General features: G+C 35.4%; 1 protein-coding gene across 2 annotated transcripts in view; it reads right to left on the bottom strand.

Annotated features, from left to right (window-relative positions):
- The window catches only part of FMN2 (formin 2), a 307,908-nt gene that overhangs the window by 63,955 nt on the left and 232,403 nt on the right, over positions 1–11,550 (bottom strand). For both annotated transcript variants that reach the window (XM_012738321.3, XM_075995507.1), the window contains exon 15: positions 57–108. In XM_012738321.3, the coding sequence (XP_012593775.2) occupies positions 57–108 (52 nt within the window). The remainder of the gene's footprint in view (positions 1–56; positions 109–11,550) is intronic.

Genomic DNA, 11,550 nt, shown 5'->3' with positions numbered 1-11,550 from the left:
AGGATTTTACAAGCCCATTCTGAGAAGAAATATATTAAACAAAAGTAATTTCTCACCATTTATGGGTCTCTGCCAATGAATTCTCCTCTGCCTCTTGATCAATTTTAGCTGAAAATACAAGGAAAGTACATGAGATGACCTTTGGCAGTTACACTATCTCAAGCAAGATATGACCTCAATAATACACAATTTTAATTATTAATTCAAATGTACTCCAACCAGAAGTTTATTTCAAATCTGCAAATGTCACAAATATGTGATTAAAAAGATTAAATTTAATTTTAATTAACTTTAATTTTAATTAAATTGATCCTATTATACTGATGCAGATATGTTACATAACCAACGAAATTTTTCAGATTCTAAATAATTTCTTTAAATCATTCATATTAACCTGCAAAAAGAAAACACTAATTTCATAGTTACCTCAGATGTGTCAGTATTCAAATGCCAACAATTAGCTGAAAATAATTCCCTCAAGCAAAGTTGCAAACGCTAAGTCAAGAAACTAAACAGAACTGGCATGCAGTAACGTTCTCAGTTATGGTAAGAATCCGGAACTCATTGCAATTGTGCCCTCCACACCCGAACACAGGTGAACAGATCATGGTCTGCTCTGAAAGGGGAGAAGGTGATAATGTACCCATTTATTTGCTATCATTCTTTTGTCTAAAAATAAAGAATGGTAGTCTGACACAAACCCAAAGATCAAACTAAGAAAGAAGATTAAATCAATATTTCAAATTGCTTAAAATAACACAGGTACTCCTTCATATAGATATAGATATATATAGGTATAGCAGTGACTTCGAGTTTTTTTGACAAGTAAGCACTCGAGGAATTTATGTATTTCTCCACCCCTACCCATCCCCACCAACCTCCATATGTATATATTTGACATGAAAGTGTCAAAGATACTTTAACTTCATGCAATGCTCTCTGATATTTTCAGTATATTCCACTGGATTTTAAAACATTAGTTATGATCTGCTAAATTGATTTCATGACTCGCTAATGGTTTGTGACCCACAGTTTGAAAATCACTGAGTAAATCGTAAGACAAAAAGAAAAGAAAATAGATTAAAAATACTCTGGAAGTAGTGAAAGTAGTTGTCTTTTTATAATCATTCCCCTTTGGGTCACACTTGTGGCCATTTGAAGAAATTAGGAGGCAAAGTGAAACAGGGAAAATTGATCATAAAAAAATGGAACTGTGCATGAAACCAAACCCACAGTCACTTGGGAATTGTCAGTGTCTCTATTACTACTTAAAACACAATAGCACAGTGTGGGCTGGTTAATGTTTTACAACCTCAAGACAGTGTTTTTGCGAAGGTCTGTGCAGTGTCTGCAAAGTCATAACTGAGTGTTATGCTGCCACTTTTTGCAGGATTTTCAGGATTTAACAGGGATCACTTGAGCTGGCAGCAAAGATTTTTTTTTTCTTTCTTTCCTTTCCCTTTCTGTACTTCAGATTGTTTACATAAACGTACAGGTCAATTGTTAACCATATTAAAAAACAGAATGAATGTTCTATAGTTTTACTTCGAAAAGGCTCCAACATGAACACATTGTCTTATAAAAATCTGCTCTGAGTTGCCTAACATAAAAAAAAAAGACTTGCTTCCAGAAACAATTCTAGAACCACATAAAGTTTGTTTAAAGGAAAATTAAAAAGCACCACAATGCACATTATTTTCGAGAAGAAAACTTTTCCAATGCCTTTCACATGTCTTTTTTGTTATTTATAAAATACACAGATTAAGACTGTGATTGGAAGAAAGAATTTCTGGACTATTTTAGAAGATTTAAGTAAATGATTTATGAAACTTAAAAATGCACTATAGTAAAATGAGATGCCAGAGATCTGTATTTTATTCCTGATTCTGCCACTAAAATGAGCCATGTGACCTTTGGCAAACAGATTAATCTGTTTGCCAAATATGTAAAAACTATTTAGCATAGTACCGCCAACAATTAATAGGGACTTAATAGATAAATATCCTTTGAAAATTTTGGACTTGAAGATCTTAACATTTTTGAAGTGATATACAGAATCATGAGCTAGTCAACTGCTATTTTTATTATATTCCAACATTATATGCAATAAAGAAAACACATACAGCTTTTCTAAAAGCATAAGCCCCCAAATTGTGGTGAGTAGAATAAAGTGAGTTTCACTTGTTCGTAATGATTCCTTTTGATGTGCACCAAAACAGCTCTTGCTTCATTGCATGAGCAAGTTTGGCTGACAAAAAAACTTTAATCCAATGTGACAGAAGATTGATTCTTACCCTAGAGGAACAAAACATAAAACTAGGCCCTCTCACCAAACCTAACAGCCATATTACAATCATAAAGACAAATTGGAATAACAGAAAACACTTAATAAATGCTCTATTATCCATTATTTTTACATGATTTTGAAGCTAAGGGGATTTGTGTATTCAAACTGTAATCAGCTTTGATAAACAGTCAAATGAGAGATCAAAGAAAGTGCATTAGAGTACATATGTCAGCTCTTGACATAGCGTCAACAATTTGATCAAACAGATTTTCCTTTGTATAACAATTTTAGGAAAAACTTTCTGACAAGTTGGGGCGCAATTCTGGTTTTGGGGAACACTGAGGTGCCATTTTCCAAAATGCTGCTTGTATAAATGCACCATCAACGTTTTGTTGTCACATTTCTTTTAAACACACTTATGAAGTGAATTTAGTAACGAATGCAGGATGTGGTTGTTTTCCATAGTGAGGATGAACCTACCACGCTGGAATAAAATGTAATTTAATCAGTGAAAATTAAGATATTGTTTGTAATGAAATAAGTCTGCTATTCACTTAAGGAGCACGCAAACTAATTACATGCCGTGAACAGAAATCTCAGACCAGCTGTGTTTTTCGGTCTGAGTAACAATTTTGATAGGCTGTGTGCCACCACTGTTAACATGCACAGACTTTCAAAAGCTTGGCTTATGGCGACACAGAAAATAAAGTGATTTTCTACATGCAGCATAAATATCACACTGTTTATTATTTTGTTTCCTGACCTCTGTTTTCCAGAAATATAAAAAAATATTTTCTATTAATTTCTAATGGCAGTTTTGCGAAGAGCTTTTGAAAGCCAGCATAACTTTTAGCAGCTGTTTCCTAGATATTTATAATCTGCTATCAATACACTTTATTAAAGTATGTTAAATTAATATATAAGCAAAGACATATAAAAGATTCTAATTTCTCCTTCAAGTAAGATTAATTTCCTCATTCTTTAGAGTATGTAACTCATTTCTTTCTTGACATATCAAATGAGGATGGCAGACTTCTAAGTTATTCATAATCAAGGTAACTCTAGGAAAGCTAAAAAAAAAAACATTTAAAATAGATAAATAGGCACGAGGCTTGGTTTGCAGTGATCTTCTTCACATTGTCATCAAATCCCCTGGGCTCTCTGGCTACAGTTCCCCAGCCAGTCCTGAGCAGCCTCTGCAGAAGCATTTGCATGACTGCTGTGCACAGCAATGCCCAGGGGGCTCCTGGGTCTCTAGGAGGATCCCGCTAGGGCCACTGTTTCGAGCTAGATTGTGATATTTAGAATCAGACAAACCTGGGGTTGAATTCCAGGTCAGCCAATAAATTGTGGTAGATTTAATACCTCTGATAATCGCTTTGGTGTAATAACTTTTCATCATCATTAAAATAGGGCAATAATTTTTTTCATTGAGTTGTTTCAAGATTTAACAATATAATGCATAGAGCACCTATTGCATAAAAATACTCTTCCTGTCTTACTCCCACATACATCATTACTACGAAAAAGAATGGGGATGTGTTGCTTCTAAAATGTGAAAAGTCTTGCATTGTAGGACGCTACGTATCTTCCTGTTAATTTTTCTATACAAATCCAGATGCAGAATTAAACACATGCTTTGCTAAAGTAAGGGTGCATCTTTGTGTGAACAGAGAAATTATGGTCCAAGACCTTTTTAAAATCAGGGGATAACTCTAAAATACATTTAATAGATTTTCTTTCTTTTACTCTCTAATTAATCTATGTGTGTAGCTGTTTTAAAAGGCACAGAATAGAGAATTCCACTGGCTATGGTATAGCTTCTTAGCTCCTCCCCCCCCCTTTTAAGGCACAGAATCAAATGAAATTGCTATAAGAGAGAAGACAGTATTTTTGGTATATTTAGTGAGAACCTGCTGAAATCTAAGAGATAAAATGACTTTTCTTAAAAAAAAAAAATCAATGCTCCTTTAAAGCAGACCTTTTTATTCCAAAAATACTATGGGTGACCATTCATGTCTTGATGTTTGAGATCCACTGCCAAGAAAACGTTCTGAGATTGAGACACCAAAATGAGAATTAGCAGTGGAATGGAGTGAGAATTCAGACAGTGAAAGAAAGCAATCCATTATCTGCTGATCCCAAAGGGAAGGAACAGGATGATATGGTATGAGAAAAAAGGCAAGATTACAAAGTGGTTGGTACTGACAATCTTCAGAGAGTATCAGTAGCTCTTATTTTAATGGACCTAGAACTGTGGAGAGAGACATGCTCCCTAGAGAGAAGTTGATCAGTTAACTGCTGTATCTCAGGGGCAAACTGGGCCTTAGACATTAGTCAGAACATCCCAACTGTTATTCTAGTGTTGATGATATTCTCTTTTGCTCCTTACTCCTCCTACCCCCCAACAAATCTCAAGTGCTAGAGATCTGCAATTTGAAGCAGAGAAAGCCTGTGGTTGGAACCATACTATCAAAGAAACACAGAACTTTTTAGGCAGCAGCCTTCATTTATTTATTTGGTTACTTTTCTTTCCATCTATTTATTTCTTTATTTTACGATCAGGGCATAAGATTATCTTTTAGGTCTGATTCTACCAGAGACCACTGGCTCAGACAGTCCTATGCCACTGAACATGCAACAGGATAAAAATAGCATTTTCATGGTTCCGTTTCAGCGTTTTGGCATTCGGTGATGTCTCCTCCCAGGGCGCTAATACTTCCTCCCCGAAAATCTCTGCCTCGACAAATATTTTCTGGTGGTTGCTGTCCTACTAAGTTACTATTTGGACCCAGTGATTAGCGTCTGTAGTCTCTGTCTGGCTCCAGACTCTTTTGCAATGTGAAATATTTCTGCTGAACTTGTTCCAAATGACTGTGAGTAAGCAGAGGCACGGAACGGACGCCCTTTCTGATCTTGAGCTTTCATGAGGGAATACCACATATTCCCAGGTAATTGGAGACAGAGTTGCATTTGAGTAATATCAGATGGAAGACAATTCAGAACCCTTTCATCTGCTTGTCTAGGCTCTAAATCTTTTCGCTATTTTTCCTTTTATTTAAAGTGTTAACTAGTTTTTGTTTATAATTAGCTATGAATGTGCATTTTCAGTTGCTTTTAAGTGCAGCCAGTATGGGCTATTTTTTAGACAGATGCAGTGCCTTTCTTCTGAGTCATTTAAAGTTGTCATTTAACTGTAGATATATTGCTTTAGTTTTGAGGGTTTTGAGACACTCCTCCTTTTGACAATGAACTAGAAGTCAAGTAAATTTAGGTAGTTTATACATGGCAGACAGGCTATGACTATCAGAGTATCTTTCCTTAGCTAACAAAAGAAATAGCTAACTCCCAGTGCATTCCCCTCCTTTGCACTGCAAATGTTCTTAGGACAATAAAACAAATGCTGTGGAATACTCCTAGGAGGAAGAAAGACAGTATCTGTGAGGTATGAAATTACAACTTGGCCTTTGCAATAATTCACAGCTAACTTTTATTTAATACTGAGGGTTATGTCAACTTTAGACATTAAAATATATACCATTTGTGTCCCCCTGTAATATTCTGAAATGAGATAAAAAAAGAGAAATATATGTATATATAAACATAACATATAGGTGCTTACTATTAAAAACTCTAGAACTATACACTCAATAGAAAATGATGCATACTTCAAAAATTCGATATATGTGGCTTCTGGCCAAACCTAAAAAAACAAGAAAACCATGGGCTATTATCACCCAGCCTGATGTACTTATTGAAGTGGTCCCCGGTGAAATTCCTTTCTAAATCTTTATTTTAAACCCAAAGTGGAAAAGACATGGGAAAACATGATACACATCCGTGAGTTTCACATACTGTATACAGTACAAGATAAAAGAACTGGAACAATTTTCCAACTAGCAAATTGTTAACTCCACCTAGTTTTTTTTTTTTTCCAGTAACAAATCCTACTCCAAAGCTATATACTTCTCCACCTATAGGCTAAGCAAATATTTCATGGACTTTCATAAACATAGCATAGAAATAAACACATGCCTTGGGCTAATTCCTTTCCCAAGAAACAATGACCCTGTTGAAGAAGAAAAAGCAAATATATTCACTTATACTCACTTACTCATATTAAGCTGAACTTAAATTAGGATCCTTCAAATGAAACAAAAATCTCTATGACCCTTTATCTAAAAATATGCAAATCCATGTTTCAAGACAGCTTTCAATATTAAAAGCAATACCTACTAACTCCAACTTGTGAATTCAAAATATCAAAACCCAAAATTACTTGAAATAAAAATCTGAAAATCAAAAAAATTTCTCCTGATGTGTTTTCTTTTCTTCCTAAATTTACTTGCCAAAACAATGCTTAAAAGTTAGGATGTTATAATCCTAGTAACAAAAGCCATATAATTTATTAACATTACAGTATTTCAACAAATATTTGAGTGTCCAATATAGTTTGGATACTTTGTTAGGGACTCGTGCGTAGGCAAATATTATATAGCATTCCCCTTCAAGAAAATGACAGATGGGGAGAGAGATACATAAATAATCATGCCTGTTGATGTTACAGAGATATTTCAGAGGAAATGTTAATAGAGATGATGTTGATATTACTGTTCTAATTCATTACATATAATAGCCCACAATAATAAAACCCTACAAAACGGCACTATAACTATTCCCATTTACAATCAGGAAATTTGCAGTTAAAAAACTTGCCCAAGATATCAGAAATATTAAATGAAAGAGATGGGATTCAAGCTCATGCAATCTGACTCCAAAGCCATAATATCCTCAAGTTAGTTATGACTACAATTAAATGAAACACCCATTTGCCTACCGATAGAGAAGTCATTAAGGAAAAGACAAAAGCAATATATTTGAGTTGGGACTAGAATGATGAACAAGCCTTAGTTAAGTGGAAAAAGAACCAGGTACTAGAAAGGGTAAACAAGGAAAAGTAGGAAAAAAGGTACAGAAACAAAAGAGCACTGTAGTCCAGGGTGTCAAGAAGAACATTGTAAAGGAGACAAGATCAGAAATATAACAGAAAATATCTGGCAAAAAAGCTCTGCACAGTGGCAGGTCCAGCCTGTTATGATGGGACACTATAACAAGCAAAGGAGAGTAAACTGTAATTAATTAATTAATTGGGGGGGCAGGGTTTCGTTCTGTCACCCAGGCTGGAATGCAGTGGCGTGAGCTCACTGCAACCTTCGATTCCTGGGCTCAAGCGATCCTTCTGACTTAGCCTCCTGAGTGGCTACAACCACAGACACGCACCACCATACTCAGATAAATTTAAAACATTTTTTTAGATATGGGGTCTTGCTATGTTGTCCAGGCTGCTCTTGAACTCCTGGCCTCAAGTGATCCTCCCGCCTTGACCTCCCAAAGTACTGGGGTTACAGGCATGAATCACCTTGCCTATCCTGTATTCAGTTTAAACTAGTAGAAAGAGACTTCCACCTCTGCACTTGAATGACAAGAACCCAACCCACCCTCCTGCTATAATTAACTAGAAAACCGGATAAAACATATGAAACAATAGTTTTCATGTTTTGGACAACAGGCAGCACAAAACTCTAATCTCTCTTTCGCCCTTCAGTCTTCCTGGATTTCTGTATGAAGGCAATTTCCAGATCGTAGGCCCTGGGAGGGAATTCCCAAATAAACCAAGCTGCCATTCGGGCTTCAAGAAATATAGGAGTTCAGGGAGACGGAAGTGGCTAAAAGAAAGATCTATTCTGCATTGAGGTCTCTAAGTTTCGCTGAGTATTAAGCAAATGACACTTAGAGGTTCAAGCAAGGAACCACCTAGGAAACATAACTGAACAATTCCCAAAACTTTTACAGGGTCAAGAGAGGTTTGAAGTCTAAAGAGCCAGAGTGGACAGCTGTTGTTGATCACCCATAACAGGGTAGTCATTGGAGACCCCAATGGGCAAACACCTTGTTATTAGGACTAAATTATCACTGGTGTGAAGGATACCACAGACTAGCCTAAGCAAAGCTTAAAAACAGGACTTAAAGGAATCCAACTGAGTCACACATTACTTAAATTATCTGCCTAAACAGAGCCACATACTCTTTAAAGAATTACACAAAATCGACACACTCAGTGTTTGGTATCTAATAAAAAATTACTAGACCAACAAAGTATCAGGAAAATGTAACCAATGTCTATAAGTCAATAGAAACAGACCCAGGAATAAAAAGAGATGAACTAGCAAATATGGATATTAATACTGGAATAACATTGGTAACTATGCTCAAATATTTTAATAAAACATCAAATAATAAGGAGAAAAATGGAAGATACAGAAAAGAACCCAGTGGAAGTTGTAGAGATGAAAAATACAGAATCTGTAAGGAAAAAAAAATTCCCTGGATGGAAATAATATGAGATCACACATTTCAGAAGAAAATAACAATGAACTTGAAACTGTGCAATTGGATCTATTCTAACTGAAGCACACAGAGGAAAAGACTGAAAGAATTAACAGAGTCTTGATGACCTTGTGACAATAGCAAACATTCTGGGATAAGGTGTAATTGGAGTCCTAGAAGAAAATGACAGAGACTAGGACAGAAAAATCACTGAAGGAATAATGGCCAAAAGTTTTCCCAATTTGACAAACATCATAAACTCCTAGATCCAAGAGTTCAACTAAGCTCAAGCAAGAGAAACACGCATAAATACACATACAACAATGCATATCATAATCAACATCCTAAAAATCAGCAATAATGACAAAATTTTAAAAGCAACCAGAGGTTAGGTAGGGGGTGGGAGGAGCACATTTTGTAACAAGGGACAAAAAAATTACCAAAGACTTTGTGATAGGTAGAGTAATGGCCCTCCAAAAATGCCCATGTCCTGATCCCCATAACCTGTGTATATGTTATATTATATGGCAAGGAGGAATTTTAATTGCATATGGAAATAAGGTTGCTAATCAGCTGACCTTGAGGTGAGAAGGTCATCCTGTATTATCCAGGTCCATTCCCTGTAATCACAGGCTCCTTATAAGCAAATGAGGGAGGTGGGAGAGTCAATGTCAGAGTGATAAAAGCATGAAAGAAACTCAATCGGCCATTATCGCTGGCTTGGAAAACAGATGGGAACCACAAATCAAGGAAGGTGGGGGGCCTCTAGAATCAGAAATAGGCAAAGAACTGGATGGCCTCCAGCCTCCAGAAGAAGCACAGCACTACTAACAACATGATGTGTGTCCATCTTGGGTTTCATACCTCCAGAATTATATGATAAAAAATTTGTATTGTTTTAAGCTACCAAGTTTGTGGTAAATTGTTATGGCAGCAACATAAAATTAATATAGATTTCTCATCAGAAATAATGCAAGCATAATGAGTGTGATGTGCACCATCTGGGGGATGGACATGCTTGAAGCTCTGATGGGGGGCAAGGGCAATGTATGTAATCTAAACATCTGTACCCCATAATATGCTGAAATAAAAAAGAAAGAAAGAAACAATACAAGTAAAAGACCAAAGAACATTATCTTATAATGTGAAAAGAAAAAACAACTGTCAACTGAGAATTTTGTATTCAGTGAAAACATCTTTCAAAAATGGGGAATAAACATTTTTTCAAGCAATCGAATGTTAAAAAATTTTTGTGCCTGCAAATTCACATAATGAGAAATATTAAAGGAAGTTATCATAAAAATGATACCAAATGGAAACTTAGATCTGTAATAAATGAATGAAAAGAACGGAAGATGCTAATTATGTGGATGAATATAAAATATGTTTTTCTCATTTTAAAATTTCTTCAAAAGATAATGGACTCAGCAGAAACTAGGAACAACATATTGTTTTGGTTATAATATATGTAGAAGTAAAATATATGATGACAATAGGATAAGCCAAGGGTAGAAATAAAATGGAATATAGTTGTCCCTTAATATCCACAGGAGATTGGTTCCGGGACCCCCAGCATATACCAAGATCCCTGGATGCTCAAGTCTCTTGTACAAAATGGTATAGTATTTGCATATAATCTACACACCTCCTCCTCTCTAGGTAAATCATCTCTAGATTACTTATAATACCTAGTACAATGTAAACACTATGTAAATAATTGTTACACTGTATTGTTTATGGTATAATGACAAGGACAAAGTCTGTATATGTTCAGTACAGACACAGTCATCTTTTCCCAAATATTTTTGATCTGCATTAGATTGAATCAACAGGTGCACGACCCACAGATACAAAGGGCCAACTGTACTAAAAAAATATTCAGCTAATCCGTAATAAGGAAGAGAAAATGGAAAAAGGCAACCAAACAACAGACAGAATAAACAGCAGACAAACATAAAGATGGTGAATTAAACCTAACCATATTGATAATTACATTAAATTAAATAGTCTCAATGCCATAATTAAAAGGCAGGCATTGTTAGACTGGATTAAAAAAAGTAAGGCTCAACTATATGCTCTCTAGAAGAAACCCACTTAAAATGTAAATAAACTTAGGTTAAAAGAGTGTATTTACAGGCTACTGAGAGGCTAGTAAGATAATATGGAAGGGACACAAATGGAGAATAGACAGACATATGTGAGAGAAAATCTAGAGAAAAAAAATAACAAAAAAACTAGAAAGCCAAGAATTCCTCTAAAGTTTCGACTTGGGAAATGTATAGGATAGGAAAATCCAAAAAAAGAAAAATATAAGTATTTTGTTTAATGCTTGTAGCAATAAAGAAACTTAAACCCATTGTTTAAGTAAAAAAACAAAAACATTTCCACAATTTTTATTATGCTATTATGTATATCTTGTAACTATCCTCTTTGACTTGATGAAAACATCCGATTACAGGTGTACCTTACTTTATCGTGCTTTGCTGATATTGCCTGTTCACAAATGGAAGGTTTGTGGCCACCCTGTGAGGGGCGTGTTTTTTATTGCTGCCATTTTTCCAACAGCTTGGTGCTCGCTTCATCTCTGTTTCACATTTTGGTAATTCTTGCAATATTTCAAAAGTTTTCATTGCTATTACTGTATCTGTTATGGTGATCCCTGATCAACAATCTTGGATGCTACTATCGTAACTGTTTGAGGAACACCACAAACTACAGGAATATAAGATAGCAATCAATCAACACATGTTGTGTTGTATTCTGACTGCTCCACTCATTGGGTGTTTCCTATCTTCCCTCCTCTCCTCAGATGCCCCTAATCACTGAGACACGATATTGAAATCAGGCCAATTAATAACCCTGCAATGGCCTCTGGT

Source organism: Microcebus murinus, chromosome 19, assembly GCF_040939455.1.
Source record: "Microcebus murinus isolate Inina chromosome 19, M.murinus_Inina_mat1.0, whole genome shotgun sequence".
NCBI classification, from domain to species: domain Eukaryota; kingdom Metazoa; phylum Chordata; class Mammalia; order Primates; family Cheirogaleidae; genus Microcebus; species Microcebus murinus.
This window is presented reverse-complemented; position numbering and strand designations above follow the sequence as displayed.